This window comes from Trypanosoma brucei, chromosome 4, assembly GCF_000210295.1.
Source record: "Trypanosoma brucei gambiense DAL972 chromosome 4, complete sequence".
NCBI classification, from domain to species: Eukaryota; Euglenozoa; class Kinetoplastea; order Trypanosomatida; family Trypanosomatidae; genus Trypanosoma; species Trypanosoma brucei.
In genome coordinates this window covers 1,334,509-1,348,001 of record NC_026737.1, presented here as the reverse complement: position 1 = coordinate 1,348,001, position 13,493 = coordinate 1,334,509, and the positions used below count along the sequence as shown (strand labels likewise).

The window sequence follows — 13,493 nt, the reverse complement described above, 5'->3', positions numbered from 1 at the left end:
GTTAAGCGGTGAAAACAAGTTGCTCCTCGGCACTGTGTCTTTCAGTGGTGTACAGCGACCATGACCTCTTGTGAGCATGGAGGGTAACAAATGCGGAAAATGAAGGACATGACTACCCAAGTCTGTAGTGGCCTCTGACTGCTTTATCAGAAACCGTCATGTCATAGGTGTCTGGCCCCCAATTGTATTACGTTCTATCAGTCAATAAATTCTCATATTTTACTGTTGTTGCATATATGTGTATGTGTGTTTTGTGGAACTCATTGGATCTTATATCTATTGGTATTCTTAGTGACACACACGGGAACATATGATGCCTCTTCACGTTTCTTCATGAAAGCTGCGTGATGGTGCCCGTTATGGTAATGGTCCTACTCGCCGCTGCCCCGACGGGTTGCGAAGGCGGCATATACCGTAGATGTCATTAACTGTGATGACAGGAAGCCTATGTATCAATTTTTCAAGGACCGGGTTTATCACGCTGCGCTGCCCTTTCCGTTTGCAGGGAAGCAAATCCGTTTACTGCAGCGCAATATTTGCATCATACTTACCGTGACAAGTTGACAGTGTCGGAAGTTGACTCGGACGCTTAGATATATTCCCTTATTTTTGCTTGTATCTATAGTTATTTATTGACTTTTATGGGGGGCAGTGTTACCCCATGGGGGCGGTTTATAACATCGAATCAATGATGTTTTCATGGAGAAATGTGCGGAGGCGTAGTACCTTGCGTATGCGAAGAAATTAGGTATCTTGAGAGTTGCGAATGCTTGTGGTTTTTGTCACAATGGGATGCATCTCCCTTATTGGCTTTACACATCTCGTGGGTTGGCACACAGGGGGGGGGGATTCAGCGATTTCCGGGATGTATCGGACACCATTTCAGTGGTTTTGGTGAAATCTTGAAAAGTACAACTTTGTGACGGTACACGAATACATAAGTGCCTATTTTCAGTCTACCAACCTCTGCTTCTAACTTTCTCCTCTCGTTCCGGTGTCGTCATCTGGCATTTAGTTGCTGTGTGCAAAATGACTCCCATTTGCGCTAACGCCGTTTGAGCTGCTCAGTCGCAAAAAAAAAAAATGAGGAATACGTGCGTTTGAGTGGTGTATTTTTTTCGTGCAGCTGAGATCTTTGCCCGTAATGGGCCCAGTGCAGTGGATCGCCGCAGTACTATAAAATAAACTTTAACCTTACCGGCGTCAAAAAAAATTATTAGAAACCTTAAATTGGTGAGATTTTCTTGTATTGTTTATGTATAATCAACATAAAATCTAACCTATGGAGACCTCAGTCGCACCTCTTGTCGCACGGGACTGTTAGGTTCACTGAGTATAAGTGGTTGCCAAAAGATTGTATACTGCACCTCGTGGGTATCTTCATAGTAACAGCCAGTGGGACTGTTAATCGATTGCTTGCCGCTCTTTCAGTGGACAAAATCCCCTGTGACGAAAATCAAAGGAGGGACCGTCGTATTTTTGGCCCTTTTTGAGTGAGGGGGAAGTGGTATACACGATATCCTTTTCTACATCCTATGGGTTATATTGTTTAACCAAACTAATCCGGAAGGGAACTTGAGCCGTGGTGACAACACTGTTTTCGCCAAATATGCTGCGAGGTGCACAAATTTGGTTGAAATTGTATCACTACTATATGATTTAGATGGTCTTTTTGGTTTTTTTGTTTAGTTTGATATTGAGGTGAGATTACGGGGACGTAGTGTGAACCGTTTGCTGTGGGTAGGGAAGAGCGCATTTCTTTTTTTGTTTTGCATTGGCACCAAACGCACATTGGATGATTATGCGGGATATTGTGGCGACACAGTTGTGTCTGTTTTAGCAGCTTCTCTCTCTTTTCTTTACTTTCCCCCCTTTGATCACCGTTAGAGCGTGGAAATTCATGGAGCCGAAGCGGAAAATATTGTCGGCTCCATCATTATTGTATTCAATATTTTTCCCTACTTTATTACTATTTTACGCTAGTTTAGAGGTTGGGAAGAAGTGGAAAATTTTCCGCAGTGTGTTGCACGCAGGTGGTCCTTCTGGTATTTTATGCGAACGTAACGAAGTTGTAGAGTGGAAAAAGGGGGGACTGGAGGATGTCTACTCATGAAGTTGACGTACTTCTTTCCCACCTAGGATACGAAGCAACCACCCACCGGAAACAACTGCAGGACCTGAAAAATCGCATAGGTATTGCACACACACATTTTGATTGCTGGTTATATGCTTTCCTCGAGAGTAAGGATTTTAACGTCCCGGAGACTATAAGAATCGTAGAGGAGCGTGAAACGATGGAGAGAACTGAGTTGTGCAACTACACCAACGTCGATACTGACATTCATAGCGAACTTGCGCGCGGAGTTGTCCAAATCATTGGGTCAGACCGACTCGGACGGGTCTGTCTGTACGTTTGCACCGCACGATACGCAACAGGTGTAAAGAATCACAGTGAATACGTCAAGATGCTTGATGTTGTTATGACGTATGCAACAAGACTGCGTGAAGAAAATAAGAGTTGCCGTGTAATTTTGTTAATAGATCAACAGAACGCGGAGGTGTTAAAGAGTATGGAGTTATGCTTCCAAAAGACTGTTGCGACACGCATTAGCAGGTTCTACCCGGGGCTCATAGAGCGGGTCTTTATTGTGAATATGTCCAAAATCGCGGCGGTAGTAGCTCGGCCGCTGCTTAACAGAGCGTTGAAAGATATATCAGGTTCTATTGTCGTCGTGTCTGAAGCCGAACTACGCCGAGGTTTCCTGCTACAATGGTTCGACCAAGCGGTTCTCCCTACCGAACTAGGCGGTGAACTTAATACTGTGGAACCAGCGCGTTGGCGTGCGTTCGCAGACGCCGTGACGTGCCATTTCTGTGAGTTACAGAAGGCCATAAAGCAAGATAATTTAACTGTGAAAGAATGGGAGCTGCAGCAATTGCAACTGAGGGCCGCGGGGCGTCAATTACAATGCAAAGATGGTGAAGCTGAACCTTTCGGTGATATCACGAAAGCAAGACACGAGTACGGCGACCGGCATGAGAGAGGCAACAGATCATACGCCGAAGAACAAAACCATTTGATGAGAAACTACTGTTCTGTCCGCGACGAGATAATAAAGGTGGAACTCATAAAGAGGAATTTAGTTCTGAGGTCTATGTCAGGATGCTGCAAAGACGGAGAGCAAACATGTCATTACTTTCGTGAGAAATACTGGAAGGTAAAGAGGCACCTTGCAGAGGAGAAACATTATCTCTTTTACGTGAAGATAGCAGTTGGCGTGGCCGCCGCTATACTTCTGACCGCGGTGTTTTTTGTATGCCGTGTCACAGTCATATGGTGGGACTGGGTGCTGAGGGAGGACATCACAACACTAATAATAGCAGTCGTCGCTGGTGCTTTTTCCGCAGTACATTTGCCTTGGGGAATGAATGTGTAACGTGAGGAAATGCAGATCATGTGCCATCGTAAACATGTTGTTGACTCCCCATCAAACAATAGCGAAAGCCTGTTGGCATTTCTACTGCTTCGTTACCCATCACCGTACCTAATGAGGGGGAGGTCGCAAGCTGTTTTGAAAAGTTCACACCCCACCAGCTGCATGAGTTTTAACATCCGAGTAAAGCGGTAGCCACTACGCCAGACAAGGGGAAAGATGCCGCTACGGGAACGTGATGGGGTGTGCAAACCAACAGTTTGTGGTGTAGAGGGTCTTGTGAAAGCAGGCAGTTGATACCGCTAAGGAGCGAAGAGGTTAATTGGGGATCATATCCCTGAAGCTGATGAACAGTTTGCCTTTGATTTCCCTTATTTCTTTAAACTGCTTTGTTGCACGCAGAAATGGTTGCTGCAACGGTGTTAGGCTAACATCGCCATAACATTTTATTTTATGTTTTATAGGTAACACTTCACACGTGCACTTGCAATGCACCACATCCTCACGTTGTCATTACTTTCTACCTCCTTCCCGTTTTGACTTCATAGGTTTTTGCGCTGCGCTAGCAACCGGTCAACAGTCAATAGTATCATTGCCTTCTGCTCGAGAGGAGTGTAAATAGTAACCTAGGCAAGTATAACGGGAAAAGAAGCCCAGAGGGTTTGAGTGGTATACAACAGTTTGTACACCCCCTTCCCCTCCCGGGAAAAAATATTAAGCAGGAAAATCTACTTCACTTCTGCCGTGTATCATCCCCTTTGTTCAGTTGTCACCGTCGTTGGTGATTTTGCTCCCGTCGTCGCTGCGGCTAACCGTTACCGGGCTTGTTATCATCAGATAACAATGGGTTCTGCTGCGGGAAAGATTGGAGAAAAAAAGCACGATCGTGGGGAGAAATTGCATGCAAGGGAAAACAACGGAGATATCACCAGCGGTGGTCTAAATGCGACGACAGGCCACACCAACGATAATGTACATCGGCCGGGTGAATTTTGCCGAGGTTCCGTACCAACCGGGACCGAGGTGACTGAGGACGATATAGATGCGGATGACGACGAAGACGACTGTGACACTGGCAATGTCAATAGCAGTTACAATGAAAGGGAAATGGTTTCACCCAACTTACAGATTTTTCGACGCCACTTGCGGCGACCCGTACACTCACTTGGGGTATCGGAGCCGAGGGAAGGTGCACTGACACCATATTTTAACCCAAAACCCGCAGAAGTGGTGGGTACGGAGATTATCGCAAGTGGGGAGCAGATGTGTAGTGGTTCCGATGATCAACACAGGTTGAGCGCATCTCATCGTTGCAGACCTGAGAGTGACAGTGAAGGGCTCAACACGTCGAGGGTAACTCCAGTTTCTCATTTTATCCTAAAAGCGGATGAACCGGCGAGTGCTTTGCCATACAGTCTGAGTGATGGACTTTCCTGCAGTAACACACAGGTCTCACTGAGCGGACGTGGGACGAGGGGCCTGGCGGCGGTACGAGAGTTGCAGACTACCTCGACAAAATCCTTGCGTAGGGATAGTTGTGGAGCTCGTGGCTTTTCATACAGCCTGCAGTCTAACGGTAATAACACGTACGCAACATCTGACGGGTCGGACCTCTTTTTGTTCTCTCCAGCGATGGATCGTTGTACACCAACACCGTGAAGCACTGGTGGTGTTGATAAATTCAGTGGTAACGAGAGAAAGCATGGGGGCCTGCAAAACGTTACTGCGTTGACCAACCTCATACGTGCAGAGGGGAATTTTCCTATGCAAAGCACACCGGATGTAAGCTGCGGGGGTTACCGTCCACAAACACTCACCTATTTTTCGTATATGTATTTTTTGCTCTCCCTTGTTTGAGCCAAGTTTCTCAGTTTAATTGTTCTTCCGTGGTTTTATCTTTAATGTCACCGTGTTTACTTTAGTTGTGGTTTTCTCACCTCCCTTATTTTTATTACATCCCAAATGGGACCCTGTTTTCACAAATAAGTGATTATTTTTTCATCTCTTTAAGTTTGCCTCCCATTTTCGTTTTTTAGCGCGTTGTTTAATGCTTCTCCATAATATGTATGTATGTTTCCGTCAGCGGTAGGATTACCTGAGTCACCTTGGACGACTCCCATTTTTGTTTTATTTCATGTGTAACCACGTAGTGCACGATGTGAATATGCGACACATAGCTTTGTTCATCGGGGTATGAAGCCGAAATAGTCATATTTATGCATTACGCTTGTGGTAGTAGCTCGCCCCGCGCACGATGTTGCTGTCGGCCATCTACCCCCGGCACCTTTAGTACTTGTTTTTCATTGGGGTCTAAGTAGGTGAGTCCTAACACCTTCTTTTAATTCTACCTCTCCATTTTCCACATTTTTTTGCAAGTGTTTGTGTTTTATGTGCTTGTTACTTTTACTGCATAATGGAGGCAGAAAAATGCCGTCAGATGTCTTTGTTTCCCCACGACTCCCCTCCTGTTCTTGTTGTCCCCCTCATTGTTGATTCCCTTGGTTGCAAGTATTCTGACACATTAATGCAGATAGAAGCAATACTGGGGGGGGGCTCAGGGTTGAGCGTCGCTCAATTTTTTTATTTTTGTTTTCCGAGAACTAAATGAGCGTCAAACATGTGCATATGCATTATTTCTAACTTTAACGTCTACATGCTTTTGTTTGTCACTTCAGGTGTTTTGGGGCAATGTGACGGGTGCTGAAATTGTTAACCCTTTCGCACAACCCACACATACATAGTTTTCTTTTTTCTCTCTTGCTTTTTGTCTTCTGTAGTTCATCCCCGACACTCCATTTTACTGGCGGTAGAGAGACTACACACCAGAAGGTGACTGCATCCCTTGAAAAACGGACGAAGAGGAGGGTGATGAACAATTTTTTTCCCTCTTTAGTCATTGCCCAATCCCAGTATGTAGGCTGCGGGTGAGGTGATTGGCATAGTCTGGTACCCCGCGCTGCTCGGTTTGGTGCCTGGGTGTAAATCAGGTAACTTTGGCACGAATCATTACCGTGTTACGGCACACACGTTTCTCCTTCACGCACCAGCGACCACACCTCGTCTACTGGCAGTCGCTCGGCAAAACACATTTCGACGTATGTGTCATCGGCGCCGGTCCCGCTGGCATTGCGGCAGCCCTACGAGCTGTGGACTACAACAAACGGGTCTGTCTTGTAGAAGCAAAGCGTATTGGTGGTTGCGATCTGTGGGATGGCACACTTCAGTCGAAAACGTTGTGGGAAATGTCAAACTTTTTGGGGCGCGCGAGGGGAAGTTCCGCCGAACGGGTGTATGGAACTACCATTTCAAATTTTATGGAACTCGATGATGAACGCATGCTGCAGAAACTGCAAGAGGTGAGCGAGACGCGGGAAAAGCAGGTACTATCTGCCCTCAGCGCCTCTAACGTGGCGTTACTCTACGGTCGCGCCGCTTTTGCTAGCCCTCATGAGTTAGAGGTCAGTAGCCGCGAGGCAAAGGAGTACCGAACGGTGACGGCTGATTATTTCATCATCGCCACAGGTTCTGCCCCTGTCACGCAGCCACATGTGCCCGTGGACCACAAGAACGTGGTGACTTCCGATGACCTTATGACGTTACCGCTGCCAAAAAGCATGGTAGTGGTGGGTGGCGGCGCGCTTGGCAGTGAATCCGCGATGACATACGGCAGGCTTGGTAAGACCAAGGTGTTTCTACTAGACAAGAAGGAGCGCATAATGCCGAAGGAAGATGATGATATGGCAGCAACGATACAGAAGGGAATGGAAAAGCATGGCGTAGAGGTGCACCAAGATTGCTTGCTGTACAGCTTACAATCACTGACCAAAAGTGAGAGTGATGGCCAGGAGACACCAAATGACGGCACCTCGGGGAATGGAGTTCGCTATACCATCATGCACCGCAAGACACATGAACTTCAGACGTACGAAGTGGAGCGGGGCCTCACCGTGACTGGGCGCCGACCGAATTACTTCGGACTGGGCCTACGTAATACTAACTGCGAAGTGCGCGACGGGGTACTTGTGCTAGACGAGTTTGGCAGGTGTGTAAACAAAAAACACATTTACGCCGTGGGAGACGCAACAGGTCGTGACAGGTCAGTGAGTATGGGCGAAGCGAAGGGGCGGTTGGCGGTAGATCATATATACAGTCCACACATAACGGAGCCGCTTCACCCCGACCATTCCAGAATTGTATTCCTAGACAGTGCCGTAGCTTCCGTGGGAAAAAACGAAAAGCAGTGCAGAGCAAAAAATGTATCGTATGTAGTGGCCAAGTATGGGTTTGAACTCTGCAGTCGCAACGTGGCTGCAAGCAACACCGAAGGGTTTGTAAAAATACTCGCGAGTAATGACAGTAAAAAGACGCTTCTCGGCGTTCACGTAGTGGGATGGAGCGCAAGTACTATCGTAGAGTTCGCTACCGCGGCGATTCAACGTAAACAGTCGGCATACGAGCTGAGTGAAATGCTCACAGCGTACCCATCCGTTTCACAAGCATTTCTAGAGTGCTTGCGCGTCATATTGGGCACATCCATGTTAAAACCCGGTACATTCCCCGGTCTCGTCTGCAATACATGGACTCCGTCTGACTGTGAGCGAGGTCGGGGCTATTGTTCGCTGGGAAATGCTCAAGGCGGTGGCAAACAATAGGTGGTAAAACAGACGGGCATGAAGAGGTCGGGAACACGTGGGCTGGAGTTTACACGCATGTCTGTTCTTGGAGTGGGGCTGCCGTTTGCCTTCGGGTGGGCGGATGGCTGCTGTTCATCAAGTGGTCGCGAGGAGGGTCCGCTTGACTGGAAAGGTGAATGGCCCAATCGCGTTCCGCGTAACGCAACTTATTCCTTTTTAAAAAAATGACGTGTACACTCCCTTCCCAGAGTTACTCTTTTCATGAGACAACAAGGGAGCGCTCAATGAAATCACACATCATTTTTCTCCTTTGAGTCGATCCTCCCTCTTGGACCCTGTTTATTTACGTGACGTGTAGTCCAGTAACCGGACGTACCTTTTACGCTAAAAAAGGTGGTGGGAAATATATGTTGTAATCGCGTATGAAGGAAGAGAACGTTAGTTTGATCAATAACACCCCTTAATTTTCCCGTATAAACAGCCCTCCTGTGTTTCCTATGATCTCTGCAACATTTCACGTGACAACGCCCCCACACGTAGTTTTAGTAATTAATACCGTTACCACAGTGATGATTCGGCTGTGCCGGGTATGTTCCTTGAGATCAGCTTGCGTCAGTTATATCCCCTCAAATTTGCCTCGTTTCGATGTTTGTGTCATTGGTGCCGGCCCCGCTGGCATTGCGGCGGCCCTACGAGCTGTGGACTACAACAAACGGGTCTGCCTTGTAGAAGCAAAGCGTATTGGTGGTTGCGATCTGTGGGATGGTGCATTACAGTCAAAAACGTTGTGGGAAATGTCGAAGTATGTATCCTCTCTCTCCGGAGCGTCAGCTCGGCGGGTTTTCGACGACGACACGGTGAGGGAAATTCAGCAGAAACTGGACCTATCAAGAGTGCAACAAACCTTGCAAGAGGTTAGTGCAACGCGGGAAACTCAGACTGTTGAGTTGTTGCGGGCTGCCGGGGTCACAACAGTGTTTGGAAGGGCTATGTTTTCTTCACCACATGAACTGGATGTGCATAGCCCCGGTGCAAATGAATATCACGTTCTTACTGCTGATTACTTCATTATTGCTACAGGCTCCGTACCACGGCAACACGAATTCGTTGTAGCGGATCACCGACGAGTCGTGACGACGGACACCATCATGCAGTTACCCATCCCGTCAAGCTTAGTAATTATCGGAGCTGGTGCAGTGGGATGTGAGTTCGCCAGCATATACGCCAACTTTGGCCGCACAGAAGTAACAATCATCGACAAAGCCAAACGGATTCTTCCGAAGGAAGACGAGGATATCGCAAACTTTGTCGAGGAGCATCTTACGCGACGGGGGGTACGTATTCTCAACACCTGTACCCTGTTTGACCTAGAGTCATGGGAGGAGAGTGACGATGTTGGGGGATGTGTGTACAGTGTGCGACACAACACAACGAATAATAGGAATGATGCAAATAGCGTGGAGACGTATGAGGCAGAACGAGCACTGGTGTCTTTGGGCCGCACACCAAACCTCTCTGGCCTTGGCCTCGAGAACACTGCGTGCAAGGTCACCGGCGGACAGGTTACACTGGATGCTTTTGGTCGTTGTGTCCCTTACAAGCACATTTACGCTGTTGGTGATGTTTCCGCTGACCGGGGTTTGGTGAACCTCGGTGAGGCACAAGGCCGAGGGGCTGTTGAGCACATTTACGGGGAGAAACCTGCGCGACCGGTTAATTCTTCTCTTCTCACAAACCTTTCCACCATCCTCTTTCTCGAAGAGGAGGTGGCTTGCGTTGGACTCAACGAGGAACAATGCCGTGCTCTTGGGTTCGGTTACATCGTTGCGCGTTACGACTACAGCCATCTCAGCCGTGCCATCGCAATGGGTGGTGCACAGGGATTTTGTAAGGTGATTGTAACAAACGACCGGCAGAAACTGCTTCTAGGCGTTCGCGCAGTCGGGGCTCACGCAGGAAGCATAGTTGAAGTCGCGTCACTTGCCATTCGACAGTCAGATTCTGTGTACTCACTGCTGAAGCTGACAGCAGCGTACCCGGCAGTGGTACAAGGGTTTGTTGAATGTATTCGTATGATTCTCGGCCGGTCAAACATCAAGCCCAACACGATGCCAAATCTAACGCTCACCGAATGGCGCCCACCGCACGGTGCCCGCGGCCGAGCCGGCGGCTCCGACGCAAGCGACTGCGCCCCCTCATCGCCGGAGGTCACACACGAGCAAAAAGAGATGGAGCGGAATTTAGAAGCCACCCGGTTAGAGCAGTCGGTAGTGAGGCAAAGCTTAAAAGTAACCGAGGATATTGAGCGACGCTAGATGTTGGTGGAAGGATACAAGCCCATGTCCCCGTAAAGGCCTATAATTGCGGATGGCGTGACTGCTGGATGCTCAGTTACAGTTCTTCCATCGTCATGTGTATACGTTTAAGGGATATGTGAGAGTACTGTTGTGCGCTGGTCAAAAGCAGATCGCATGAGGGCATAAGATCCAGGACAGTGTATTATCCCTTCCCTTCTCTCACCCTCACCCATTCTCTTCTTTTTTACCACCCCTCTTATCAGTGAGTTTATAATCAATCGTCTCCTTCCTTCGAAGGTGAGAGACCTATCGACTCCCTACTTTACCTGTCTTTCGCCTCTCTGCTTTGTTTCATACCGTGCAGTGTTCTGTATACCGTTGTGTCCGGGACTGAAATGCGCGGGGAGGGCGAAATCCTCCGCGCGATAAGCAGTCATTACCAACGGCAACGGGAAAGAAAGCACGTCATCGTGATATAACTTTGAAACGTCTGCGTGCGGACGTTGCAACGGTCCAAATGTGTGTGTGTGTGTAGGGAAGGGACTACCCCGATGTTTGAGTACTCACTATGGCGAGGGCCTCATGCATGATGTTTTATCGGACACACATACACACAAATGAATGTCGTATCTTAACCAACGTGTAGGCAGGCGCGCTGTCCTTTAGCCGTTGGAACTACTTTGATTGCTGTAGCTTGACTGAATTTTTTTTTTTCGTTCGGCCGATCCACTTTCTCTCAAACCTTGTCCCTCATTATTAGTGCTTCGACATTGCTTCTAGTGTTTCTGTCGGAGTGCTTCGGTGTATTCCCGCGGGTGCTGCAGTCGAGGCGGTCCCACAAGGCAAAACCGCGACGAAGGAGGGAACGTTAGGAAAGGAGCAGAAACTGAAGAAGAAGCCCAAGGAGCTGAAAAAATAAGAAAGGTTTAACAACAGGTAACAGGGGTTGAAGTGGAGTTAGAGAAGGGAAGATTAGAAGGTTGTAGGGGAGAAGCGGGGGGAGGAATTACAGAACTGCAGAAAGGGGTGCCATCCATTCCGTTCAATTGCCTGAACCCCGTGCCTGTTCTCGCACTTGGCGAAAGGGTCTGTTGTTCCGCCACTTACAACTGGTCGGCATCATTCGTTACCTAAGCGAACAGCTCGGACAAGAGAGGCTGCGAATTAGCATACGATCTAGGCGGTACGGCGTGAGCGAGTCATAGTAGTGAAGTAACCGAAACCTCAATGAACTGTGACGAAATCATAAAGAAACTCTTGCTCAATCCGGTACACAACACTGCTGCTACGCGGGGCCCTGCCGGTGAGAACTGCGAGAGCAACCAACGAACGTACACTCGCATCTCACGCCTTGCCGCGTTCCAGAGCGCCCAGACACAAGAAAGCACTCCTAAAACCAATGGAACCGGACGGGCAACGACAGAGGGGTTAACGGAGGCTGAGGTGCGGTGGTTAGTGATGGAGTCCCGGGCGCTGTTCATGTCGCAGCCGATGCTAGTAGAAATTGCCGCCCCCGTGAGAATTTGCGGGGATGTGCACGGACAGTACACCGACCTCCTGCGACTCTTCGACTTGGGAGGCTTCCCTCCAGATGCAAATTATATTTTTCTCGGGGACTATGTAGACCGTGGCGACCAGTCATTGGAAACAATCTGTCTCTTGCTCGCATATAAGTTGAGCTTCCCTGAGACCTTCTTCCTCCTACGTGGCAACCACGAGTGTAGTAGCATCAACCGTATATACGGTTTCTTCGATGAGTGCAAGAGGCGGTATAGTGTCCGCTTGTGGAAACAGTTCACCGATACTTTCAACTGCATGCCAGTGGCTGGATTGGTTGAAGGACGTATCCTCTGTATGCATGGTGGGCTCAGTCCTGAACTCACTGATCTCGATCAGATACGTCGCATTCTCCGCCCCACGGACGTGCCCGATAGTGGACTGATATGCGATTTGTTATGGTCTGATCCCAGCACGAATATGGAGAGTAACTGGAGTGAGAATGACCGCGGCGTGTCGTGGACCTTTAGTGAGAGTGTCGTGAAGTCTTTCAATAAGAAGTTTGACCTCGACCTCATTTGCCGTGCGCACCAGGTGGTGGACGCGGGTTATGAATTCTTCGCAGCACGGCAGCTTGTGACAGTTTTCTCTGCGCCGAACTACTGCGATGAGTTTGATAACGCCGGTGCATTTATGTGTGTGGATGAAAATTTTATGTGTAGCTTCATACGGATTGAGCCAACACGCACGCTGTTGAGGTACTTCTTTTAGCGTTATGGAAGGTACTCATGCGGTGTCGGGATGCCCCTTAACCTGAGTTTTGGGATATGGGAGGCCTACCAACATGCACATGCGGAGGTGAGGAGAGAGGGGCATAGTTTCAGTATGAAAGGCCGGGCACAAGTAGCACCCATCGTTCCTACTTGCCCACATCACATTCCTCCTACCCACCCTTTTCATCCATGTGTGTGTAAGCGCAGTTTTCCCCCATCATCTCGCGGCACAGCGCGGACTCGCATGGAGGGAATCAACAATAAACAATGAAGTCGGTGATCCTGATGGAAAGTGTGTGAAGGAGGGAAGTGTTTAAAGGTAAATTGGAGACTTGCATAACGCAACATACGTTTAAGGTTTCGTCCAAGTGCGACATATATATATGTGTGTATGTATAAGTGGTGGAGGCTGCTTGTTGTGGGATGATAGCCACATGTACTACCTCGCTCGTGTATAGGTGCGGTGGCGCGGGCTGTGGAAATGGGTCGATCGGGGTATCAGATGCTGAAAGCTGGTCTACAAACTGGTGGCGAACAACGAGACTTGAGTCTCCGCCTCCTGCTTTCGGCACTGCAACTTTGCGTCGCGCCGTTAACACACTGTTACGTTATTGATTTTGTAATGATAACTTTTCCCTCCGTTTGGTGGTCGATGGTGCCAACGCAACCCTGTGTCTTCACCGCGGTGGTGTTGGTGGGTGCGCTCGTCCAAGCATTCCCTTTGTCTACTGTTTGTTTATCTTACCCTAATTCTTTTACTGTACTTTGATTCATCAGAGTAAAGAGACCCCCTGTCACGCCGATTAATTACCCAGGCTAAGCGTGACGGTGAAAGAAGGTAAGAAAGAGTCAATAAAG

At 48.5% G+C, this 13,493-nt stretch overlaps 4 protein-coding genes and 1 pseudogene across 4 annotated transcripts, besides 1 other annotated feature; all 5 read left to right on the top strand.

The window, feature by feature from the left end:
* Window positions 1-2,099: 2,099 nt before the first annotated feature.
* On the top strand, window positions 2,100-3,437 carry TbgDal_IV5260 (hypothetical protein, conserved; the record flags this gene model as incomplete). The annotated part of the gene is made up of 1 exon (XM_011774815.1): window positions 2,100-3,437. The coding sequence occupies one exon, from the start codon at window positions 2,100-2,102 to the stop codon at window positions 3,435-3,437; it is 1,338 nt and encodes a 445-aa protein (XP_011773117.1).
* Window positions 3,438-4,277: 840 nt separating this feature from the next.
* Window positions 4,278-5,093, top strand: TbgDal_IV5250 (T. brucei spp.-specific protein; the record flags this gene model as incomplete). Its single annotated transcript, XM_011774814.1, has 1 exon — window positions 4,278-5,093. The coding sequence occupies one exon, from the start codon at window positions 4,278-4,280 to the stop codon at window positions 5,091-5,093; it is 816 nt and encodes a 271-aa protein (XP_011773116.1).
* A 1,427-nt stretch (window positions 5,094-6,520) lies between these two features.
* On the top strand, window positions 6,521-8,086 carry TbgDal_IV5240 (annotated as a pseudogene).
* Window positions 6,521-8,086: a sequence feature.
* A 479-nt stretch (window positions 8,087-8,565) lies between these two features.
* On the top strand, window positions 8,566-10,383 carry TbgDal_IV5230 (dihydrolipoamide dehydrogenase, putative; the record flags this gene model as incomplete). The annotated part of the gene is made up of 1 exon (XM_011774813.1): window positions 8,566-10,383. One exon carries the CDS (start codon window positions 8,566-8,568, stop codon window positions 10,381-10,383), a length of 1,818 nt encoding a protein of 605 aa, XP_011773115.1.
* A 1,209-nt stretch (window positions 10,384-11,592) lies between these two features.
* Window positions 11,593-12,633, top strand: TbgDal_IV5220 (serine/threonine protein phosphatase PP1; the record flags this gene model as incomplete). Its single annotated transcript, XM_011774812.1, has 1 exon — window positions 11,593-12,633. One exon carries the CDS (start codon window positions 11,593-11,595, stop codon window positions 12,631-12,633), a length of 1,041 nt encoding a protein of 346 aa, XP_011773114.1.
* Window positions 12,634-13,493: the final 860 nt, after the last annotated feature.